Raw genomic sequence first — 25,026 nt, 5'->3', positions numbered from 1 at the left:
AAGGGGCGAGGCGCTCCTCTCCCCACGGCAGGGAATCCTGCCACAGTCGCGCGAGCGGCGCGGCGGCCCGAGGCGGCAGAGCTAACCCCGCGCGGCTTAGCGGGTCCCGCGCCACAACCAGCGGGGTTCTCCAACACCTTCCGCTCCCTACTACTGCGGGGCAAGAGGGAGCTCTGCTGTGCCTCGCCGGCGGGAAAAGAGAAGCCTGAATATCCGTGTTGGTTAACACATCCCCACGCGACTCTACGCCTCAGCAGCTGTTAGAGCTACCCAGGTCCCTCCCGCCCCGGACTCCAGGGCCCTCTACCCAGCTCACATGCCTCTATCCATCTCTCTGTCAGCTTCTGTATCCTCCCTGCGCCGGCTCAGTTCCCCCTTTCCCCACTACTCTCTCACACTCACCTGTCACATACACTAGTTCGGATCTTGCACATTTTGGTGGAAAACCTGCTAATCTGAGGCAGGCACTCTAAGCCTCTTCACACACACCCACACCCAGCTATCCCGTGGCTGATCTCTTGGCTCCGTGTCTGCAAGTCTGACACTCCCAGAAGCCTGCTGATTCTCTGATGTCCTTGGCCTATGTTTAACGTGACTGGGTTGCCACCTGGATGTTCCCATGGTGAGATCGCTGTTTAGAGTTCTTTAGAGAAGCTCAGGTACAGAACAGACCCCTGACACACTTTAATACATGCAGACTCCTTACATAGGCTTCATCTCTGTTCTGTAGCTGAACTTACTGCGACAGGCTGCAGAGAAGGTTGCGTGGTTCTCTCTTGTGCATACATTCACCCAGCACCAGGCTCCAGGCCAGCTGGTATTATTCTGCCTGGTTAGGATTAGCAGAGTCACTTATCCAAATAAGTGCTTGGGAGAGTGAGCGAGAAAGAGTAAGGGGGGAGGGGGAGAGAGAGAGAGAGAAAGGGAGAGAGAAGAAGCCATTACCCATTCTGGGGAAGAACTTACAAACAGAGCTGAGAGTTGTTCCCAGTTGGTAAGTGTCTTGCTGAATCTCCCCCACCTCCACCCCCCTGCCCGCCCTACCCTACCCTGTGGATAGCTGAGCTGGGTGGCAGCAGGCCAGAGTTCTGGGTCCCTCCTTACCTTACTGATGTTGAGCCTCAAGTCCACCAGCCCCTCTTTGCCCCAAGGAGTGTATACCCTCCCCTGTACCAGGCAGACTGCAGAGCAATTGTAGACCTTTTCCCTGGTTGAGCCTAGTTCAGGGTTGAAAAGGCAGAGGGGGTCTGGTTCCTGGGCCATGTCAGGACCTTTCTCTTCCAAAGACCTCTGGAATGCTCCCCAGAGAGAGAAGTCTAGGGAGGAGGGAGCTGATGTGTTGTTTAAAGTTGCTTTTGGTGGTGGTGGTTTAGTCACTAAGTTATGTTCAACTCTTGAGACCCCATGGACTGTAGCCCACCAGGCTCCTCTGTTCATGGAATTCTCCAGGCAGGAATACTGGAGTGGGTTGCCATTTACTTCTCCAGGGCATCTTCCTGACCCCAGGCATTGATCCTCATCTCCTGCATTGCAGGCAGATTCTTTACTGACTGAGCTTACCAGGGAAACCCAAAGTTGCTTTTGTCCATGTCCAAACTGTAAACCTCGATGGACAGAAACTCTGTCCTCTACTTCTCACTCAGTGTTTCCCACCAGCATGGGTTTAATGCATTAGAGTGGAATTGGAACATGGCTGTGCTCCACAGAGAATTGAGAAATGCCATTTCCCTAGTTATGAGGGAATAACTGGAATTTCTAAGAAAGGGACTACAGGTGAAGAAGAGTGGCTGGACCACACAGGGCCAGCTCAAGATCTGAGCCACTCTTCTTCACGTGTAGTCCCTTTCTTAGAAATTCCAGCCTCATCAATACGTACTCCCAAAGGTAACATGTATTCTGATTTCTACCATCATAAATTAACTTTCCGCTTCATAAGTGGGGTATATAATATATACTCTTTGGGTCTGGTTTCTTTTGCATAAAATATTTTTGTGATTCACCCATCTTGTTGCATGTATCAGACATTCATTCTCTTTATTGCTGTGTAATATTCCACAATTTGCTTATCCATTCACCTATCGATGGTGTTGTTTCCAGTCTTGGGATGTCATAAATAAAGTGGCTGTCAATGTTTTTTTACATGTCTTTTTGTGAAGGACATTTCATAGTCACTCGAATGGCTATGTAGGACAGTGGGCATCTGTTTAGTTTTAGTAGAAATTGCCAGTTTTCCAAAGTGGAAGAACAAATTACAGTGTTACACAGACAGAGAGACATGCTGTAACAGGGCCTTCTAGAAAACATTTCCTTCTAGAAAGCATTCTCTGAAGACCTCTTTGTACCTCCAGCTATTGTTGTCCTCATAATAAAGAGTTAAAGTAGCTGTCTTTTATTAAACACTTATTTTGAACCAGGGACTTGACATGCATTTTCTCATTTAATTTTTTTTTCCCCCAGAGAAGGAAGGATTTATTACTTGCAGCAAGTAGGAGAACACCAGGGATCTTGCCCAAACCGTCTCTCTCTCTCATTTCATTTTTGTGACAAACTGAAATGTTGGTACTATTCGCATTTGATAGATGAAGAAACTGAGGCTCAGAGAAGTTAAGTAAGTTGCTGGAGGCCCACAGTCACTAAGTGGCAGTTTGACGTGGGAGCTCTGTCCCTGCCAGGTCAGGCAGTCCTTCCTTCCATCTGACCAAATCTAGCTATTATTTATGAGACCTATTTCCTGTAACCTCTGGTCCTCCCTGAATACAAAGTCACACTTAAGCTTGAGATCTACGTATACACACATAGGCACACATTCTCACAGCCATGCACACCCACTGTGAAGAAGACAGGCATGGGGGCTAATCCATGAAAACCTCGAAGTTTGCCAAGCCCAGGGCTCTGCAACCTGATGGTGTTCCTCTCAGGGAATTGGCAGGAAAAGATTAGACCAGGGACAAGTTTGTTTCTGGATGCTTCCGAGAAGAATTCAGAGGCCATCCTTTCCTGGGAAGAGGTGGGCATTTGGTCCTCCTCCCAACACATTGAGCCAAATCCCTAACCATGGTGATTTAGAGGCATCAGCCCTGGGCATCCCTCTGTCTGCAGATTCATCCAGGGATGTTCATCTGGGGTTGATGAGGATGATAACCCGGAAATGTCACACGCTGCCTGGGATAGTGGGGAGTGGGAAGGATGTGAGCAGTCTGTGCAGGGAGGGGCTACACTTCAGGACAGAGTGCTTGACTGAGCCCTGCAGGGAATGGTCACTCGGAGAAGAGCCAAATGCCTTCTCAGGATTATATCCTGAGGACTTGCTTACCAAGTAACCAAGGCCTTGGGCTTCACAGAGAGGAATGTGCTGCCCTGTGGGTGGATGTGATACGTGGGCACTACACTGTGTGGCTGGCCCCTCCTCAGGCCCCTTTTTAGACTAATTGAGGCCTTGCTGGGCTCTGGGTTTGTAATTGGGGGTAATTGCTGGCAGGCTGCTGTGGTGGTGGTACAAGAGGCTTTTGTTGGGGGAAACCGTGGTCAGGATTTTGGGGCTTTGGGTGGGAACAGTCCAGGATTCTTGTGTGCTCTATCCAGGCACCTCTTGGCCTTAACCTTTCGCTAGGAAGCAGTACTTCTAAGGAATGGGAACTGGTAGCATGTCTGAACAAGAAAGGCCCCCCTCAAAAGGGTGATAGGAACAAAGATCTAGAAATACACAATGTAGGCCCCAAAAGTAGTGTAGATGGAAAGAAGGTCCTGGTGCGTGGTATTGTCCTATGCACACCCACTGCAGGCTGGGAGGTGCTGTAGTGGAGTGGTTAACACAGACCTCTGTACTAATTCTTTTTTTTTTTTTTAATTGTTATTTATTTATTTATTTGGCTGCACTGCGATATGTGGGATCTAGTTCCCTGACCAGGGATCGAACTGGGGTCCTGCATCGGGAGCGAGGAGTCTTAGCTACTGGACCACTAGGGAATTCCCCTCTGTCCTAATTCTTATTGACATCAGCCTCAGAGATTATGAAACCTTGCTTAGGTTCAGACTTTAAACATTTTTATCATTCTTTGAACAGGCAATATCTTTACATATACCAAAATTAAAAAAAAAATAGAAGGCTTACAATGAAAAGTCTCTCAATTCTGTCCCTGTCACCCATCTCACAGGCAGCAAGTGACCCTAGTTTAGGGTGTAGCCTTCTGGGACATATGCAACATACTACATACATTCTCTGGTCCTCCCTCACTGTTTTGCACATGGAAGCATTGAGTGCACAGTGTTCTGCACTTTAGAAATCTTTCCATATCAATGCATTCCCTAGTAATGCTCAAAATTCTCCAAGCCAGGCTTCAGCACTACACGAACTGTGAACTTCCTGATGTTCAAGCTGGTTTTAGAAAAGGCAGAGGAACCAGAGATCAAATTGCCAACATCTGCTGGATCATGGAAAAGAGAGTTCCAGAAAAACATCTATTTCTGCTTTGTTGACTATGCCAAAGACTTTGACTGTGTGGATCACAATAAACTGTGGAAAATTCTGAAAGAGATGGGAATACCAGACCACCTGACCTGCCTCTTGAGAAATCTGTATACAGGTCAGGAAGCAACAGTTAGAACTGGACATGGAACAACAGACTGGTTCCAAATAGGGAAAGGAGTACGTCAAGGCTGTAGATTGTCACCCTGCTTATTTAACTTATATGCAGAGTACATCATGAGAAATGCTGGACTGGAAGAAACACAAGCTGGAATCAAGAATGCTGGTAGAAATGTCAATAACCTCAGATATGCAGATGACACCACCCTTATGGCAGAAAGTGAAGAGGAACTAAAAAGCCTCTTGATGAAAGTGAAAGTGGAGAGTGAAAAAGTTGGCCTAAAGCTCAACATTCAGAAAATGAAGATCATGGCATCTGGTCCCATCACTTCATGGGAAATAGATGGGCAAACAGTGGAAACAGTGTCAGACTTTATTTTTTTGGGCTCCAAAATCACTGCAGATGGTGACTGCAGCCATGAAATTAAAAGACGCTTACTCCTTGGAAGGAAAGTTATGACCAACCTCGATAGCATATTCAAAATCAGAAACATTACTTTGCCAACAAAGGTCCGTCTAGTCAAGGCTGTGGTTTTTCCAGTGGTCATGTATGGATGTGAGAGTTGAACTGTGAAGAAAGCTGAGTGCCAAAGAATTGATGCTTTTGAACTGTGGTGTTGGAGAAGACTCTTGAGAGTCCCTTGGACTGCAAGGAGATCCAACCAGTCCATTCTGAAGGAGATCAGTCCTGGGTGTTCTTTGGAAGGAATGATGCTAAAGCTGAAACTCCAATACTTTGGCCACCTGATGTGAAGAGTTGACTCATTGGAAAAGACTCTGATGCTGGGAGGGATTGGGGGCAGGAGGAGAAGGGGACGACAGAGGATGAGATGGCTGGATGGCATCACCAACTCGATGGACGTGAGTCTGAGTGAACTCTGGGAGTTGGTGATGGACAGGGAGGCCTGGCGTGCTGCGATTCATTGGGTTGCAAAGAGTCGGACATGACTGAGTGACTGAACTGAACTGAATATTAGCTTGTTTCAAATACTTTGCTTTTGTAAACCATACTGTTAAAGTCTGAAAAAATTGGTATAGACGATCTTATTTACAAAGCAGAAATAGAGACATAGATGTAGAGAACAAACATATAGATACCAAGAGGGAAAAGGGAGATGGGATGAATTGGGAGATTGGGATTGAATATATATATACACTACTGATACTGTGTATAAAATAGGTAGGGCTTCCCTGGTAGCTCAGCTGGTAAAGAATCTGCCTGCCATGTGGGAGACCTGGGTTTGATCCCTGGGTTGGAACGATCCCCTAGAGGAGGGCATGGCAACCCACTCCAGTATTCTTGCCTGGAGAATCCCCATGGACAGAGGAACCTGGCAGCCTACATGGGGTCACAAAGAGCTGGACATGGCTGTGTGACTAAGCACAGCACAGCATAAAGTAGGTAACTAATAAGAACATACTGTATAGCTCAGGGAACTCTACTTAGTGCTCTGTGGTGACGTAAATGGGAAGGAAATCCAAAAAAAGAGGAGATATATGTAAATATGGGCTTCCTCTATGGCTCAGCAGGTAAAGAATTTGCCTGCCAATGCAGGAGACATGGTCTGATTGCTCAGTCGGGATGATCCCCTACAGTAGGAAATGGCACCCCACTCCAGTATTCTTGCTTGGGAAATCCCACGGAGAGACTAGCCTGGTGGGCTACAGGCCATGGGATCACAGAGAGCCGGACAGAACTGAGCATGCACACACACATACAAACGCATATATAAAAGTATGATTGACTCAGTTGGCTGTACAATAGATACTAACACAACATTGTAAAGCAACTATATTCCCATAAATATTAAACCAAAAGCCTATGATGGTTCATTAAAGGAAAAAAATACTTTAATGTGCAATCTTGTATATATCTAATTTGTAGGTGTGTGCATGTATCTGTACAAAAATTTCTAAATATGCAGAGTTGTATCTAAGAATATGTGCATTTGTAACCTTGATAGATGTTGCCAAATTACCCTCCTTATAGAATGAAGCAGTGTGCACTCCCAAATGGGATTCCTGCTTCTCCACAACCTTTTTCAAGAAATCTTGATGATATAGTCAAAGACTCCCCTGAATCCTCTCTGATCCTTCTCTGTCCCTCTCTCCTGAAGTGATTACAATAAATTTGGTGCTAAATATTCCCACAGCTATTTTAATACTTGTTTGACATGTATGCATTTCTAAGTGATACTTAGTATTGCTGTGTTTCCTAACTTTATTTAAATGGTATCCTGCTATTGCAGAAAGATGCCTGTTTGCTTTTTCATTCAACTTTATGTTTGAGAAAAGTTCCCGATTGAAACAAGACAAACTCCATTCATTTTCACTGGGTTGTACCATTCCATTGTACGGACACAGCACAGTTTATTTATCAATGTTCTTGTTGGGGGACATTGGGTTATTTCCTGTTCTTTAAGGTTACCAACTAGCCTGCTATGGATGTCCATGTATATGTCTGCCAGTGCTCATGTGCTACAGTTTACCAAGAAGTGAGACTGCTGGATCAAAGGATTCAAGTGTCTTCAACTTTGCTAGTTATTACTGAACAGAGCCTCAGCTTCTTCATCTGTCAAACAGAGAGAGTGATGCCTGGTCCCTGGGAAGCCAGTGTTGGTAAGTGAGATGGTGGAATGGGAGAGAGTGGGCTTGGATTTCAGTAGATCTATACTTAAATCCTGGCTCCACGATCTACTTGCTGTGTGACTTTGGGCTATTATCCAATCTCTCTGTGCTTCAGTTCCCTTATCTGCAAACAGAAATAATAGTATTCAGGTATAGTCTTCTTGAGAAGATTAAATAATATACTGTATGAAAAGTATTTAGCACAGGATCTGTTAAAGAAGAAACACTAAAAAACCCAGTAATAATAATAGTAGTAGTAGTCAGTCAGCCAGTTCAGTCGCTCAGTCGTGTCCGACTCTTAACAACCCCATGAATCGCATCACGCCAGGCCTCCCTGTCCATTACCAACTCCCAGAGTTCACTCAAACTCACGTCCATCGAGTCGGTGATGCCATCCAGCCATCTCATCCTCTGTCGTCCCCTTCTCCTCCTGCCCCCAATCCCTCCCAGCATCAGAGTCTTTTCCAATGAGTCAACTCTTTGCATGAGGTGGCCAAGGTACTGGAGTTTCAACTTTAGCATCATTCCTTCCAAAGAACACCCAGGACTGACCTCCTTTAGAATGGGCTGGTTGGATCTCCTTGCACTCCAAGGGACTTCTCCAACACCACAGTTCAAAAGTATCAATTCTTTGGTGCTCAGCTTTCTTCACAGTCCAACTCTCACATCCATACATGACCACTGGAAAAACCATAGCCTTGACTAGATGGACCTTTGTTGGCAAAGTAATGTCTCTGCTTTTGAATATGCTATCTAGGTTGGTCATAACTTTCCTTCCAAGGAGTAAGTGTCTTAATTTCATGGCTGCAATCACCATCTGCAGTGATTTTGGAACCCAGAAAAATAAAGTCTAACATTGTTTCCGCTGTTTCCCCCTCTATTTGCCATGAAGTGATGGGACCAGATGCCATGATCTTCGTTTTCTGAATGTTGAGCTTTAGGCCAACTTTTTCACTCTCCACTTTCACTTTCATCAAGAGGCTTTTTAGTTCCTCTTCACTTTCTGCCATAAGGGTGGTGTCATCTGCATATCTGAGGTTATTGATGTTTCTTCCGGCAATCTTGATTCCAGCTTGTGTTTCTTCCAGTCCAGCGTTTCTCATGATGTACTCTGCATATAAGTTAAATAAGCAGAGTGACAATATACAGTAGTAATAGTAATAATACCGATAATAACAATGTGTCTGATCTCTTTGTTTTTAGCCTGTTATTGTGGCACATTTCAAGTCTATAAAATAGAAGAGAGAATAGTACAGTGAACCTCCATCTGGTTTTCTCTATATCCCCACCCATTTCTTTATCCTTTCCCCACCATTCTTTTGAAACCAAATAGAGACATCGTATCTATTACTTTACTTGTATATATGAGAGTCAATATCCCTAAAATATTAGCACTTAAAAAAATAGCCATACTACCATCATCATATCTAAAAATTGAGGGTGATTTTTTTTTAGTATATCAAATACACAGTTAATGTTCAGATTTTCTTAAATATCTCAAAAGGATTTTAAAGTTGATGTGAGCCAAGACCCAAATAAGATCCATATATCCATATTTTTTTGTGTGTGCTTAATCACTCAGTTGTATTCGACTCTGTGACATTTTGGACTGTAGGCCACCAGGCTCCTCTGTTCATGTGATATTTCAGGCAGGAATATTGGAGGAGGTCACCATTTTCCTCCTCCAGGGAATCTTCACGTCCCAGGGATCAAACCTGGGTCTCCTGTATTTCCTGCATTGGCAGGCAAATTTTTTACTTGCTGAGCCATCAGGGAAGCCCTATCCATATACTCAGTTCAGTTCAGTTGTGTCCAACTCTTTGCAACCCCATGGACTGCAGCATGCCAAACTTCCCTGTCTATTACCAACTCCCAAAGCTTACTCAAACTCATGTCCATCGAGTCAGTGATGCCATAAACCATCTCATCCTCGGTCATCCCCTTCTCCTCCCGCCTTCAATCTTTCCCAGCATCAGGGTCTTTTCCAGTTAGTTAGTTCTTCAAGTCAGCTGGCCAAAGTATTGGAGTTTCAGCTTCAGCCTCAGTCCTTCCAATGAATATTCAGGACTGATTTCCTTTAGGATGGAGTGGTTGGATCTCCTTGCAGTCCAAGGGACTCTCAAAAGTCTTTGTCAACACCACAGTTCAAACGCACCAATTCTTCAGCTCTCAGCTTTCTTTACAGTCCAACTCTCACATCCATACATGACTACTGAAAAAAACCATAGCTTTGACTAGACGAACTATTGCATTTGGTTAATACGTCTCTTAAGTCTTTTTGCCCAACATCTCTTTTCTTTCTCCATGCTTTATTTCTCTACAATAGTGGACCACTCGTCCTGTAGGACAGGGCTTCTCCCAGCCTGGATTTTGCTGATTGCATCCCTGTGGCATCCTTTAACATGCTCCTCTGTCCTCTGTATTTCCTGTGTGCAGGTAGATCTAGAGGCTTGGTTAGATCAGGTTTGATATTTTGGCAAGAACACTTCACCAATAGTGTTGCATAGTTCATAACCCTCCAGACTCCCCTCTCCATGAGATTTTCCAGACAAGAATACTGGAATGGGTTGCCATTTCCTCCTCCAGGGGATCTTTCTAACCCAGGAATCGAACCCAGGTTTCCCACATTACAGGCAGATTCTTTACTGTCTGAACTGCCAGGGAAGTCCATAGTTCAATCAGGACACACTAATGTTTAATTTTTCCTCTTTTGGATTTTAACAGCCATTGATGATCACTGTCTAGAGGCTTTATTCATTAGGATTCATTAGCAAAATGGTGATATTCTAATCTTGTCGTTCCTTCTTCATTAATTAACTGGACTCTTCCATAAAGAGAAACTCCTTATCAACCATTTGGTTGCCCTGAGGTAGTGTCTGTGAAGGACAGGCAGGATGAATAATGGATTTTTCTTATATTTAATGACAATGACAAGGGACGCTAAGTGATCATTTAGGAAACAGCTGCTTTTGTGCATCTTGAATGGTATCAGGAGTGTCTTCCATCCAAAAGAAGAAAGGAAGAAAAGAAAGAATGAACAAATTCACAAACTCCCCAATCACTTAATTTGCTTCTTCACACACGTGTTGGACCCTTTTCTGTGCAGTGGCTGTTCTAGGTGTGGGGATGCAAAGAGGAGCCACGTGTGATCTCTGCCCACAGGGAGTTCCAGGTGACAGGTACACAGCCTGTACACATCCCCCCAGTCCAAGATGCAAATGCCATAGGTGACAAGAGGAAGAAAGGGGAGATTTCTGGCTGGGTAATCTGAGCAGGCCTGGCAGGTAAAGGTCATGCCCCCAGGAGAGGCTGTGTTGCCCTCCCCACCCCCTGCCACTGCCGGTGCTGGGGGCCAGAAAACAGCATGTTACTGCCTTAATCAAGGGGTGCTTTTCAGCTTTGTGCCTGTCAGGTGCCAAAGTATGTGCCAAGTGGTATGGTGGACATGGAAAAGACCTAGTTTCTACGCATGAAGAGTTTTCTTCAGTCTGATTGGGAAGAAAGACAATGCACACTCACTCCACAGTAGATCAGCTTGTTGGTTGTGATTCAACAAACGTTTTTTAAGTGTTTATGTTACGCCAGAAAGAGGGCTCTGAAGGTGAGTTGGACATCCCCCTGCCTTCAACAGGCTGTGGGGGCTTCTCAGCATGTCCACGTTTTGGGTGCTCTGTGTTCCTGTCCACCCCTCCTCTCACTCCAAATGAGGTGTGCATCCTTGGTCATGTGGGTCTCGGTAAAAGTGACTTGCTCATCCTCTCAGCTGCTTGCTCTTCATCCTTTAAGTGTGCTCAAGCATAGGCTTCTCTTGGGAGGTATTCCCTGGCTTAGTAATCCAGGGGTACCCAACCTCCAGGCCGCAAACTGGTACCTTCTGTCAGATCAGTGGAGGCATTAGATTAGAAGTGCAGTGCACAATAAATGTAACCTGCTTGAATTGTCCCGAAACCATCCCCACCACTTCCAGGCCATGCAAAAGCTGTCTTCCACAAAACTGGTCTCTGGTTCCAGAAAGGCTGGGAACCATTGCAATAATCTACATCTGCAGGCTGGGCTGGGTGTTTGGGCTCCTATGGCACTTTGTTGGTGCTTCCTTCTATCTCAGCAATTATTACCCTCTGCTGTCAATTATTTCTTAATTTGTTTATCTCCTCCTAGAGTGTGAACTCCCTGAGGGTGGTGACTGCGTTCTTATCTTTGTATTCTTAGTTACTGATGTCCCTGCAGTGCAGAAAATGTTTGTTGAATGAATGTCTGAGATTCCAAGTTTAGCGCTTCTTTCTCCTAGGTGCAGATTTAGTCTGGGGAAAGATGAGGCCTTCAAATGATTTTAGTCATTGATACTTTAGTATGATTCAATCCAGGATTTGATGATAGTTCTGAGAGAGGTAGAAACTGGGAATGGGAGGGACGCTAGGCCAACAGCTGGGGTCCGAACCTGTATGTTCAAGGATGGTGAGATGCCAGGATGAAGAGGAGGGAATTCTGGATGGGAGAGGTTCCCGGAGGACTAGAAGGCAAAGGCTGTGTGGGCCGTCTTGCCAGGCCCTCGGGTGGAGGAAGGAAGGGGCAGCTTCCGGGTGTGCCAGGCACGCCGCGTGCCGAGGGTGCAGGACGCTGACCCCGCGTTGCACGTCCCACGGGCCGGAAGCCGGCTGGCCCGACGCCGCCGGGGGGCTTCCTCGCTTTGCAGCGCCGGAAGCGGCGGCCGGCGGCGGTCTGGGCCAGGGCCGTTCCGACCGTGTCATCCTTGCCCGCGGCGGCGCAGGAAGCCGGTGTGGAGCGCACCGAAGCCTGGGGCGCGGGGCCTCCGCCGGGCGTGGTGCGTGGCCCTCGGCTCTCAGCGCAGACGCGCGCGCCCAGAGCGGCCGGGCCGGCTGGGGCCTGCCCTGCGGTCGCCCCGCCATCTCCCTGTCTCCTCGAGTCCTTGGAGACTCTGGCCCCTCACTGTCTGCCTCTGCTAAGCCCTTCCTCGAAGGCCTGTCCTGGAAGGGAAGAGAGGATCCGCCCCGAGACGGCGGGACCCGCTGCAGCTTCCTGTGGTCGCAAGAAGGCGTAGCTAAGACGGTCTCTAGGCAGGGGCGACATTGGAGACGAGGTAAAGTCCAGACGAGGGAACCCCTGTGCGGGGAAGCTGGAGCTTCCTGCGGGCCGGGCGGAGCTGCCTTGGCTCTAATTTTCCCTGAGAAATGGGTGCTCGCAAGTTCCGGGGCATTATTTCTATGTCACGGGGTGGTCCTTCTTTCATCTGTAGAGTGATGAATGGAGAACAAATCACAGATGGTGAGTGTGTGCCCACCATTCCACATATATTCTGCACAGGTGTGCCCACACATTCACATGCAGTTGTTCACGTGTGTCCTCACTGGTGTGTGCAAACACGCACACTCCCCCACACCCACCCCTTTTCTCTCCGGTTTGAGTCTTTAAAAAAGTGCCATTACAGAATGTCTATCATTTCGGTGACTTCTGGGGCTGTGGCTCAAAATTGTTTTCAAGCTTTAAACTACCTGAGCTGGGACTTCCCTGGTGGTCCAGTGGTTAAGACTCCATGCTTCCGTTCCACTGGTCTGAAAACTAAGATGCCCTGCTGCGTGGCCAAAAATTAAATAAAAATAAACTACATGACTCATCTGGGAGAAGGAAGCTTCTATCATATATGTGGGTTTGCTTGAGACTGGCTGTCCCACAAAGATTGCCTTTAGGTACCATTCCTTGTTGGGCAGAATTTGTCATTCATTCATTCATTCAAATGAACATATCCAGACACTACCTTCATACTGGTCCTGTGCTGGACCTGGGGATCTAGAGAGGAAGGCCTTGTTCTTGCCCTTAGAAAGTACAGTTTTGTGAGCTGTGTAGGTCAACAGGCATATACAGTATAGTGTGATAAGTTCTGATAGGGGAAGGAGGAGGAAGTCTTCTTGGAGGAGGTGATACTGGGGTTAAGTCTTAAGAGGAAGGGAATGATGTTCTTAGGGAACCACCTGCGGCTGGGTTTGGCAGTGCCCAGTATTGGGGAGAGGTGGCAGGCAGTGAACCATGAGGCTCTACCCGTTGACCCATCACTGAGGGCCAAGGGTGCCTTCCTGAGGGACTTGGACTTTATCCTGAGGCCATTTGGATGTCAAATGGGAGTGAAAGGGAGGGTTTGTCTGTTAGAAAGCCTATTCTGACTGTGGCTTAGAGGATCGAAGGACGTGACAGGCACACGGGGGGAGAGGTGATAGGCCTGCTAAGGAAGGAGCAGGAAGATGGTGAGAAGGGCCCACTGGTTTCTTGCGTGAGATGATTATCTATGAGGAACAAGTTGCATTTGAGCTGCCCAAGGGGCATCCAGCTAGAGATGTTTGGGAGGCAGTTGGACGTGCAGGTATGGACTCATGAGAGAGGTTTGGGAGTCACCAACCTATAGATGGGACAGGATGAATACACCCAAGGAGGGTGGAGAGAGGAAAAAAAAAAAAAGAGATGGGTAGAGTTGAGGAGTTAGTAAAAAGCAGGAGTTGACAGAGAAGAGGGGGTGACCAGGAGAGTGTGGTGTAAGGGGAGCCTTGGGAAGGCAGTGATGAGGGGCTGCTTGGGACCCTCCCTCAAGCCCACTTTCTCTGGCTTCCCAGACTTGGGGTGCCTTGCCTCTTAGGAGGTGATTTTAGTGGTGACACAGTCTCTCTGATGGTGAAAGTTTAGATGCTACAGTAAACTGGTTGTTGGGCAGAGGTTGGAGGAGCTTCTATGTGCTTTAAATACTCATAGGTACTGTTTATGTAACTCTCACTATGTGTTGGTAACTTTACACCAATTATCTCATTTAACCTTCAAACGACTCTTCAGAGTTGACAAGTGAGGAAACTGGCTCAGAGAGGTTAAGTGTCTTGCCCAAGGTCACACAGCTGTAAGAACTGTAGCTGCGATGTGGAGTCAGGTCTTTTTACTTTACATATTCCAATTTTTTTTTTTCCTTTAATTGCCCTATGCTCTTTCCCTTAGCACACGTTTCACAGGTGGCTGCCTCCTAGATTGGCATCTGAGCCTGGCCTGGCTTGCCCACACCCTCCAAGCCTCCAGCCCACGGGGACTTCAGAGGAGGCCTGTATCCCAGATTAGCCCTAAAGACAACATGCTCCTGAAGAAGAAAGAGGAGGTCTAGGCACAGCCGAGGCCTGGGATGGGAAGGGCTTCCCGAGAATCAGTAGGGAACTTCCTCCTGGGAAAGCCATGAGAGGGGCAGTTCCTCTCCTGGGCCAGGCGTCAGGGAGTCAGGGCCCCAGCTGTTCCTGCCCTGCCGCCCGCAGCCCTGAGCGCCCACCGGAGACAGGAGGCCCTGCCTGCTCACTGCCCATTGTCCCTGCACCACAGTGCCGCTTCCCATGCGCCTCCTGTTTATACAGGAAGCCCCTGCTCTGGGGTGCCACCTCCCTCTCCTGATGGCTGGCTCCAAGCTCAAATTCCTCATAGGCAGCCAGGACTGGAGTATGCTATCCCTGCTCAGTCACTTTAAGAATTAGCATAGCAGGGTGGGTAAAAGGATGGCCTTGCCCTGTGGCTGTCCTGGATTTGAATCTGGCTACTCTTTAGTTCTAGGACCTTGGGCATTCGCATTGACCCTATGAGTGCACATCCTCCTCTGTAAGATGGGGTGTATTAGTCCTACCTATATCACAGGTTCAGCATAAAGGTAAGTGAAATATGAAAGTGTCTGGAACATGGGATGTGCTCAGTAACTTACAGATCTCATTGTTGTTACTGGTTATTTACCTTTCACTTTGTGTGAGTGCACGCTAAGTCGCTTCATTCATGTCCAACTCTGCGACCCTATGGATTGTAGCCTTCCAGGCTCTTCTGTCCATGGGATTCTCCAGGCAAGAATACTGGAAGGGGTTGTCAAGCCCTCCTCCAGGAGATCTTTGCAACCCAGGGATCGAACCCATGCCTCTTACGTCTCCTGTGTTGGCAGGTGGGTTCTTTACCACTAGAGCCACCTGTAAAGCCTGCCTCCTACTTTTAATTGCACCGAATTTCAGCTGTGTTCTCATTGCAGGTGATAGTTTTAAAATAAGAGCTCCAAATTCGGTGGCATTCCTCGCTTTAAGGGGTAGGGTCTGTGTCCCCTCCCTTTGAATCTGGATGTTTGTGTGATTACCTTGACCAGTACGGTACAGTGGAAGTGACATTGTGTGACTTTGTTTTGGTTGCTGGAACACTTATACGCATGGTCCCTGAATTCTGATTTTTAGCCTTTACAGTGGTGTGGAAGTGATACAAATTCAGTAAAAACTGAACTTCACAGTTTGATCTTTTCCTGGTGATAATGTGGTATAACACTCTCGTGATACTGGGCAGTGGTAGCAAGCTGCAGCTCTCAGCTACGAGACCATGAGATTAACTAACTGATATACTAACAACCATTCTGTACCCATACAGCCACTCCATTTTTCAATTTCTGTATAGTGTTCAATAAACTGCATGGGATATTCAACCCTTTACTATAAAACAGGCTTTACCCAACTATAGTCTTCTGAGTGTGTTTAAGGCAGGCTAGGCTAAGCTATGATATTTAGTAGATTAGGTATATGAAATGCATTTTCGACTGACGATATTTTCAACTTACGAAGGGTTTATTGAGAGGTAACTCCATTGTAAGTAAAGACAGACCTGTACTTGGAGCCCCAAGTCGCCATGTAAGAATCTAACTCTTCTGAAGTCTGGCAGGCAGTGGGGATTGTTCTTGTCGGGTGCAGTATCAGAGGGGTGGGAAGAATTTTTTCAGTTCATTAAAAATTTAACGAGTGGTGTTTCAAAATACTAGACTGAACTCAAACTGGAATTCCCTCCCTCATCAACAGAAGATGGAAAAAAAAAATAAATGCAGATCAGAAGTGATAAAATACTCCTGGAATGAAGAAGTGAATAGGGTATGACAACCATAAGCTGAAGTGCTTTTGAGTTTGTGCCCCAAACACACGTAGCATTATGTCTCAGGAGAGGTATATGCAGTCAAGAATCACCACCAACCAATAAACAGCAGTCAAGCACTTGTTATGTGCTAAGACTTTGTCACAATTATCTGTGTGTTTTTACAGTTAATGCTTATTTTAGAGTCACTTACATGTTTGCATTTTCTTTGTTCACCCATTTCTTCCTTTTGAGTTTAATTTCCTTCTTCCCGATGTATATAGTTTCATGGTGCTTTCACCAAAAGTTTGTGAGTGGAAAATCCTGGTGAAATTAAGAAATTTCATTCTCTGTCTTAAATGTTAATATCACTGGATATAGAACACTGCAGGTTGACAGTTACTTTTCCTCAGCACATGGAAGGAAGATACTTGGAATGTTCTGTTACTTTCTGGCATCTGTGGTGTCTGCTGAGAAGTTGAGTTAAGCCTAATTGTTCCTTTGTGGGTAATGTGTCTGTTCTCTCTAGCTGTTTTAAGATTTTATCTTGATGTTTTGCAGTTTTAATATGGTATGTTTAGGCATGGAATTATTTTTGTATATTTTGTTTGAGGACTGGAGTGCTGCTTCTTCATGAAGATTCATAGTATTCATCATTCTTGAGAATTTCTGGCTGTTGTATCTTTTAATATTATCTTTTCTCCCATTATTTGTTCTTTTTTATTATAAAATTTTCTTTTTCACATAATTATCTTTTATACTTTCCATTGCTTTATCTCTTTGTACAATATTATGGGTGACCTCCTCATAGCTATTTTCTAAGTCAGTAATTTTCTTTTCAGCTCCATCTAAAATATGATTTTACTCATCCAGTAAATTTTAATTTTGATGACTATTTTTTCATTTATATAAATTTTGTTTGGTTCTTTAAACAACTGCCTGGTATTTCATTATGGTTTCTGGTTTCTTCTCTTTTTCTCTTTTATTATTTTAAACATACTTATTTTACAGTCTTTCAGAATGTTCATCTATGAGAAGCTCTTGGGATGCTATTTATCTTGTTTTTTTGTGTCTGAAAAGTTGCTCATGGTAAGCTTTTCTTTGTGTTGTCTGTCATTTTCATTAGTGATTTCTTTATTGGTGAGAATCCTATACTGACTGCCTGAGTTGTAGGAATGACCTCAAAAAGAGGTTTCATTTTGGTTTTGCCAGGTACCCTGGAGGCATCAGCAACTTGGAAACTATTTTTAATTTATTTGTTAATTTTTTGACTTGGGATTGCTATACAATGTGGGTGATAGAAGTCCACCTCTAAACCAACACGTGGTGAAAGGATGGTGTTTTGATTTCTTATGGGCGATCAGGAAGAGACAAGTTTTATTGCTATGTCTCTGGGCTGGTGGGGAAGTTTTTCTAAGCTGCTTTATACTAAGGGTGCAGCTCTTCACAAGTCCTGACTTTCTGTAGGACTCTCATTCCTAATTTAACTTGAGTGATCCCAAAGCTCTGTCTCTTGTGTCCATAAGAAAGTTCAAATTGCAGCACCCTGCCTTTAAGGAGATTTTGCAGTCTGCAAGCCCTCTGCCCCTTGCCTGGGGCTTCCGCAGTGTCTTCTCTCGTGCGGCTCTTCTGGCTTTCAGTTCCCTCTATTTCTGGTTCTAGGGATTTTTCTTTCTTGAGAGCAAGAAGTTGAAAAAAATGGTCTTTTTTATTAGTTATTTAAAATCTGGAGTTTCTGTAAGTTTGTAGAAGACTCTCCTTTTTCTCTTTTCCCCTCCCCTCCCCCCACTCCCTCCTTCTCCTCCTTCTTCCTCTTATAGCTTCAGGTCACGATGAACCTCTCCAGGATCTTCATGTATGTTCTCTCACATCATCCTCACGAGTACTATGTGGCACAGACCTTATTTATCAGCTTCTTTTTATGCACTACTATGTTGAGACTTGGCAAATTTAAGTCCTGTCCTAGATCAGACAGGTAGGAAATGGCTTTGTCAAGATTTTGAACCCAGTTTTTCTGATTTCATTTAATGTAGCCTTTAGGAAGTTATTGGTAATGATCTCCTTCCTCCATTATAAAAATCTTCAACTTCATTATAAAAATCTTTAAGCATAATACATATACATACTATCTACCCAGAGTTTACAATTGTTGTTTTGCTGTATTTGCTTTATTATGTGTCTATCCATTTATCCATCCTTCTAGTCATCCATCTATTCCTTTTGTATTTTGATAAGTTTCAAAATAAGTTGCAGACATCAGTATACTTCATCTCTAAACAGTTCAGCATGCATGTGCTGTGCTTAGTCGCTCAGTCATGTCTGACTCTTTGCGACCCCATGGACTGTAACCCACCAGGCTCCTCTGTCCATGGGGTTTCTACAGGCCAGAATACTGCAGTGGGTTGCCATCCTCCTCCAGGGGATCTTCCCAACCCAGGAATCAAACCCAGGTCTTCCCCATTGCAGGTGGATTCTTTACAGTCTGAGCCACCAGGGAAGCCTGTTCAGCATACACACACACACACACACACACACACACACACACACACACACACACACACACATATATATATATTTTTGGCTGTGCCTTGTTGCTTCTGGGATCTTATTTCTTCAACCAGGGATGGAACCTGGGCCCCTGGCAGTGAGAATGCTGAGTCCTAGCCACTGGACCACCAGGGAATTACCTGGCATACATATTATTGAAAGTAAAAATGTTAGTTGCTCAGTCGTATCCAACTCTTTGCAACCCCATGACTATACCCTGCCAGGCTCCTCTGTCCATGGAATTCTCCAGGCAGGAATACTGGAGTGGATAGCCATTCCCTTTTCCAGGGAATCTTCCCAACCCAGGGATTGAATCCCAGTCTCCTGCATTGCAGGTGGATTCTTTACCGTCTGAGCTAGCAGGAAAGCCCATACATATGATTAACCAGAGTTAAATATTTATGGTTCTTCCCCCCATGTACAAATGAGCTAATATTAACTCTACCACACATGAGTCTTGACTGATGTATCCACCTGTATAATATGAAGATATAGAGTATCATCATCTCTGCAGGAAAGTTCCCTCCTGCCCACTCCCAGTCAGTCCCTGCCCCCACGCAGAGGCAACGCTTTTGTTGTTTCCTTCATGGACTGGTTTTGCCTGGTTTAGAAATTCTTACCAGGTTTATTTTTTCGGGTAATTATTCTTTCATTCAGGAAAAGAATCTTGAGATTCACTCATATTTTGTGGGTATGTGTACCGTATTTTGTTCATTTTTATTGCTGGGTAATGTTTCATTGTTTGACTATAACACAGTTACTTTATCCATTCTCCTATTGTTAGACACCTGAGCTGCATACAGTTTTTAGATACCATAATAAAGTTGATGAGTTTGTTGTTGTTTACCCGCTCAGTTGTGTCTGACTCTTGTGACCCCATGGACTGTAGCCCTCCAGGCTCCTCTGTCTGGGATTTTCCAAACAAGAATACTGAAGTGGGTTGCCATTTCCTTCTCCAGGGGATCTTCCTTATCCAGGGATCGAACTTGCGTTTCCTGCTTGGCAGATGGATTCTTTACCACTAAGCCACCTGGTAAGCCCTAATAAAACTAATATGAACATTTAAAAATGATTATATGTATTTATTTACTTATTATTTTTGAAGTATAGCTGATATACACTATTATATAAGTTACAGGTGTGCAATAGAGTGATTCACAATTTTTAAAGTTTGTACTCCACTTACATGCTATGCTTACTCACTCAGTCATGTCTGACTTTTTGTAACCCTTGGGACTGTAGCCCACCAGGCTCCTCAGTCCATGGGATTTCCCAGGCAAGAATATTGGAGTGGGTTTCTATTTCCTTCTCCAGGGGATCTTCCTGACCCAGGGATTGAACTTGGCGTCTTCTGCATCAGCTGCTGCTAAGTCACTTCTGTCGTGTCCAACTCTGTGTGACTCCATGGATGGCAGCCTACCAGGCTCCTCCGTCCATGGGATTTTCCAGGCAAGAGTACTGGAGTGGGTTGCCATTGCCTTCTCTGTCTGTATCAGCAGGTGGATTCTTTACCAACTGAGCCACCTGGGAAGCCCATGTACTCCACTTACAGTTATATAAAACACTGGTTATATGCTGTGTGTTATATAATATATCCTTGTAGCTTATTTTATATAGAATAGTTTTTACCTCTGAATCCCCTACTGTTATATTACTCCTGCTAGGAACATTTTACAAATATTATTTTATGACATGAGAGTGAGGCAAATAGTATAGCAGCCAGATTGAAGTTATTTGAGGGAGATGAAGAAGTGCAGAGAATGAGCACAGAAAATTTTCTTTGTCTTGGTCACACTGTGTGGCTTGCAGGATCTTAGTTAGTAACTAGGGATTGAACCCGGGCCATGGCAGTGAAAGCACCAAGTCCTGGATCACCAGAGCATTCCCCAGATAATTTTCTTAAGATTAATAGATAAAAAGTGGGGAGAGAAAGAGCAGTAACTAGGGGGATGTTCATGGGTGAGGGATGGTGTGTGTGTATATGTATATGTATACACACACCATACACACACACACACACACAATAGCTTTTAGTGAGAACTGGGGTTAAATTCTATATCTGTATCTTGGCAAGTTACCTAACCTCTCCAAACTGAAGTTCTCCCTTCTGAAAAATGGGTGTAATAATACCGCCTCTTGGGGCTGTTGAAAGGATATGGAAAGTGCTGGGTAAATAGCTGGTGCTTGAGGCCTGGCAGGGCTTCCCAGGTGGCGTTAGTGGTAAAGAACCTGCCTGCCAATTCAGGAGACGTAAGAGATGCAGGTTCGATCCCTGGGTCAGGAAGATTCCCTGGAGGAGGAGGGCATGGCAACCCACTCCAGTATTCTTGCTTGGAGAATCCTGCGGACAGAGGAGCCTGGCAGGTTACAGTCCATAGGGTCGCAAAGAGTTGGACATGACTGAAGCAACTTAGCATGCATACATGAGCCCTGGAAACTATTAGGTTGGTGTAAAAGTAATCACAGTTTTTGCATTGTTGAAATTTGCCATTCAGTATTGGAATACATTCTAAATAAATGTGGTTATGTTATACATCATTTTAATGTGTATTTCTTGCTTTATGTTTTTTTTGGCTAATGATTTATTACTTGCTGTTTATTTTATATTTATTTTAGATTATGGAATTTGTGTTAGACAGAAAGCAAATTTGAGCGATTTTCTTATTTGAGTTCAAAATGGGTTGTAAATCAGTAGAGAAAACTAGCAACTTCAACAACGCATTTGGCCCAGGAATTGCTAACAAAGGAATAGTACAGTGGTGGTTCAAGACATTTGCAAAGGAGATGAGAGCATTGAAGATGAGGAGTGGAGTGGCCAGCTATCGCAAGTTGACAGTGACAATTGAGAGCCATCATCAAAGCTGATCCTCTTACAACTACATAAGTTGCTGAAGAACTCAGCATTGACCATTCTATGGTCATTTGGCATTTGAAGCAAATGGAAAGGTGAAAAAGCTTGGTAAGTGAGTGCCTCATGAGCTGACTGGAAAAAAAATTGTTGTTTTGAAGTGTTGTCTTCTCTTATTCTATGCAACAACAGTGAACCATTTCTCAGTCGGATTGTGACGTGCAATGAAAAGTGATCTTATATGACCACTGGCAAAGACCAACTCAGTGTTGGACTGAGAAGCTCCAAAGTATTTCCTAAAGCCAAACTTGTACCATAAAAATGTCATAACCACTGTTTGGTGGTCTGCTGCCCATCTGATCCACTACAGCTTTCTGAATCCTGGAGAAAGCATTACATCTGAGAAGTATGCTCAGCAAATCAATGAGCTGCTCCGAAAACTGCAATGCCTGCAGCCAGTATTGATCAACAGAAAGGGCCCAGTTCTTCTCTACAACAATGCCCGACCATATCGCACAACCAACATTTCAGAAGTTGAATGAATTGGGTTGGATGTTTTGCCTCATTTGCCTGACCTCTTGCCAACCGACACCACTTTTTCAAACATCTTGACAACTTTTTGCAGGGAAAACACTTCCACAGCCAGCAGGAGGCAGAAAATGCTTTCCAAGAGTTTTTCAAATTCTGAAGCACAGATTTTTATGCTACAAGAATAAACAAACATTTCTTATTCATAAAAAGTGTGTTAGTTATAATGGCTCCTATTTTAATAAATAAAGATGTGTTTCTGCCTACTTATAATGATTTAAAATTCACAGTTCAAAACCGTAATTAAGGTTGCACCAACCTAATATCATAGTACATCTCTGATGCAAAGCCAGGAACGCACTTGTTCATGGGCAGCTTGTGCTCCTTGTGGTCAGTGACAGCTGGCCTCAGTGTCTGGGGTCAAGCTGGGCTAAAGATTGGGGCTCAGTGTCCCTCTGCCTCAGGAAGTGAACGACGTTGGAACTGGGGTTGAGGAGGTCACTGTGCCATTTGGCAGCTGCCACCAAGACCTTGGAGTGAAGACAGCCCTGGAGCAGCTCCAGTCACTGGCCTCAGCCAAGGCAGTGGAGAGGAGCTGCAGGGAGCCATGGGAACAGAGGCAAGCAGGAAGCCAGGTGGTCCCAGGAAGCTGCAGCCGTGGCTGGTGGGTGGGAAGGGAGCTGATGAGAATGTCAGGGTTCTGGAGGGGATAGGATTTCTGCCGCCTCCAGCTGCCTTAAGCCACTTCTGCTGTTTTCCAGAGGGACCCAATTACCACCCTCTTGTGGAGCCAGGGCCACCAGAGATCGTGGGGAGATAGGAGGCGGCTCCCAGCTGGGCAGCAGGGGCCTTTTAAGCTCCCCTAACAGTACACCCGTTCCTGATCATCTGAGATATGGGGCCTGGTTTGGGGAAAATGTTAAGACTTCGGCACATGGTCCCTCAGGTCCCACAAGGCCTCAGGCTTTCAAAGTGTTCTTGGAAACACCAACTCATTTGATCTTTTTCATGGCTTAGGAACTGCCTGAAAGGGTTTATTGGCTTCTCTGGACAGATAGTGTCCCTGTGGTCCAGAGAGAGGGAAGCCTCTTGGCTTATAGTCACCTGTCCACCAAGGGATCCAGGACTTCTGTCTCTAAAGAGCCTCTTCCCTGTGCAACTTGGTCAACCAATCAACACACAGCAAGGCTGGCCAGGTTGCCACAGGCCCCACCATGCCCTAAGTACGTCACCAGGCTTGCATCCCTCATTTGTGTGACCTGCCTGGTCTTTGAAGATATTTGAGCTGCAGTCCCTGCCCAGCGCACAGCACGTACCTAGCTTTATCCTGGTTACTGTGGAGGGAAGGTGGACTGTTCTCTGCCTCCAAGGAGTGGACAACTAGGTCTGACCTCTGAGGGAACAGTGAATAATGTGGTGTACATAATTAGGACCATGTGATGTCAGGCCTGAGGATGCTGAGCTGGGCCTCTGTGGGGTGCTGTGTTAGGCTGAGTAGGGAAGGCGTTCCAGTGGGGAGCCTATGCCAACAAGTGTGAGGAGAAAAGGAAAGATAGAGAGGGCTTCACAGGGTGGAAAGATTGGAGGTTACATGGCTTGAAATCCATTCAGACCCCAAGTGTTTACTGAGAACCTCCTTACTATGTGTCAGACACTTATGAGGCACTTTACATATGTTATCTAATTTCATCTCAGTATAGCCACAGAAGTAGGTACTTGTCCCATTTCACAGCTAAGCAAGTGTGAGTATAAAGAGGAGGTCTGTTGAAGTTGAGTGACTTGCTCAAGCCCAGTCTGACTCCCAAACCCTTACAGAAGGCTTCTTGGGGAGGGCTAGTTTTGAGTGTGTATGAGGGCAGATGGGAGGATAAGTCCAGGAGGTGAGAGAGGTGAGGGAAGTGCATGAGTAGAGGCGAGGGGGCAGACCTGGCTGGCTGTACAGGGCAGTTAGTAAGGTGCAGCTTCCTGTTTTACCTGCAGCACTTCCTGTTTGGGCTCCATCCCTGCATTAAGGGTCTTGTTTGGCCACTTGAGGTCCAGCGTCTCCTCTGAAATGTTAACCTCTTCTCCCGCTGGCCCCCTGCAGACATTCTGCTCCTGCTGGACTCCTTTCTGGTTTCCCACCTTTGTGTTTGCCTTTTCCGCACTTGAATGTCATCCTCTCTTGTCTCCATGGGCCCAAATCCTGCCTGTCCCTTCATGGCCCCTCTGGGAATTTCAGCTCCTTCAGGAAGCCCTCTCTGGGTATTTCTGTAATCTTGCTCTATGCTCTGAACTCCAGTTCTCCTAGTTCTTAGCTGAGGGTCCGAGGCCCTTTTCTAATGTCTGTCTTGTTTACCCTATTTATAAACTCCCCATGTTCTGGCAGGAGCCACAGTTCCAACCCACTGTTTGCCGGCCCTGTAAGACTCATGGACAGGGCTAGACCACTGATGAAGCATTTGCTGCAGGCTGGGCAAGGGGCCAAGCCCTTGGCACAAGTTTCCAGATTTATTCCTCAAAACAAGCCCTGGATCTTGACTGACCCCCAGGTGACTTGGAAAGAGGTCTTGAACAGGGTCCCTGCTCACAGGCACTCACAGAAGAGATGTGGATGCAAGATAGTGTGGGCCTGGCCAGGGGGCCAGCCCCTCTGCAGATGCTTATAACACAGCCCCTCTTGTTTTCCTCCTTTTTCTTTTGTATGCTGGGGTGTGTGTGTGTGTGTGGAGGTGGGGGGGTTCCCCATAAACCCACCTCTCCCTTTAATTTCCCCTTGGAAAGTAAGCCTGGATAATCACAGCTTGAATGGTACCCAACTCTTGGGGTTAAAGTAAGCCTATGTGAGGTAACAGTGAGGGGCTTGTGGGGCGCCTTCACTGGGCCCAGTCGCCCACAGCTCAGGTGTGCAGCCCCAGGGAAGCCCTCAGCCTGGGTCCTGGCCCGACTGCAGCCCGGAGGCCCCCATCCTCCTGCCCTGGCAGAATGAACTAGCCTGGAGGGATGAGCAAGCCTG

At 45.7% G+C, this 25,026-nt stretch overlaps 1 protein-coding gene across 2 annotated transcripts; it reads left to right on the top strand.

The window, feature by feature from the left end:
- Window positions 1–22,289, top strand: LOC132345894 (uncharacterized). 2 transcript variants are annotated; one of them, XR_009495448.1, is made up of 3 exons: window positions 1–7,204; window positions 19,615–19,688; window positions 21,272–22,289. XR_009495448.1 is itself a non-coding variant. In XM_059889011.1 (3 exons), exons 1-3 carry the CDS (start codon window positions 11,615–11,617, stop codon window positions 21,305–21,307), a joined length of 807 nt encoding a protein of 268 aa, XP_059744994.1. In that variant the 5' UTR covers window positions 7,215–11,614; the 3' UTR covers window positions 21,308–22,289. The 2 variants fall into 2 exon arrangements, 1 of the variants encoding a protein (XP_059744994.1); XM_059889011.1 differs by lacking the exon at window positions 1–7,204 and adding an exon at window positions 7,215–12,311.
- The last annotated feature ends 2,737 nt before the right edge of the window (window positions 22,290–25,026 follow it).

The sequence above is a fragment of the Bos taurus genome, chromosome 1, assembly GCF_002263795.3.
Source record: "Bos taurus isolate L1 Dominette 01449 registration number 42190680 breed Hereford chromosome 1, ARS-UCD2.0, whole genome shotgun sequence".
Lineage (NCBI taxonomy): Eukaryota > Metazoa > Chordata > Mammalia > Artiodactyla > Bovidae > Bos > Bos taurus.
Note: the sequence above shows the minus strand (reverse complement) of the source record. Positions and strands in the feature narration are given on the sequence as shown.

Coding starts and splice junctions, on each gene's coding strand:
- LOC132345894 (XM_059889011.1), top strand. CDS start 11,615: ATGGGAGGGACGCTAGGCCAACAGCTGGGGTCCGAACCTGTATGTTCA. Junction 12,312..19,614: donor GGGGCGACATTGGAGACGAG/GTAAAGTCCAGA, acceptor TTCCTTCTCCAG/GGGATCTTCCTTATCCAGGG. Junction 19,689..21,271: donor CTTTACCACTAAGCCACCTG/GTAAGCCCTAAT, acceptor TATTTATTTTAG/ATTATGGAATTTGTGTTAGA.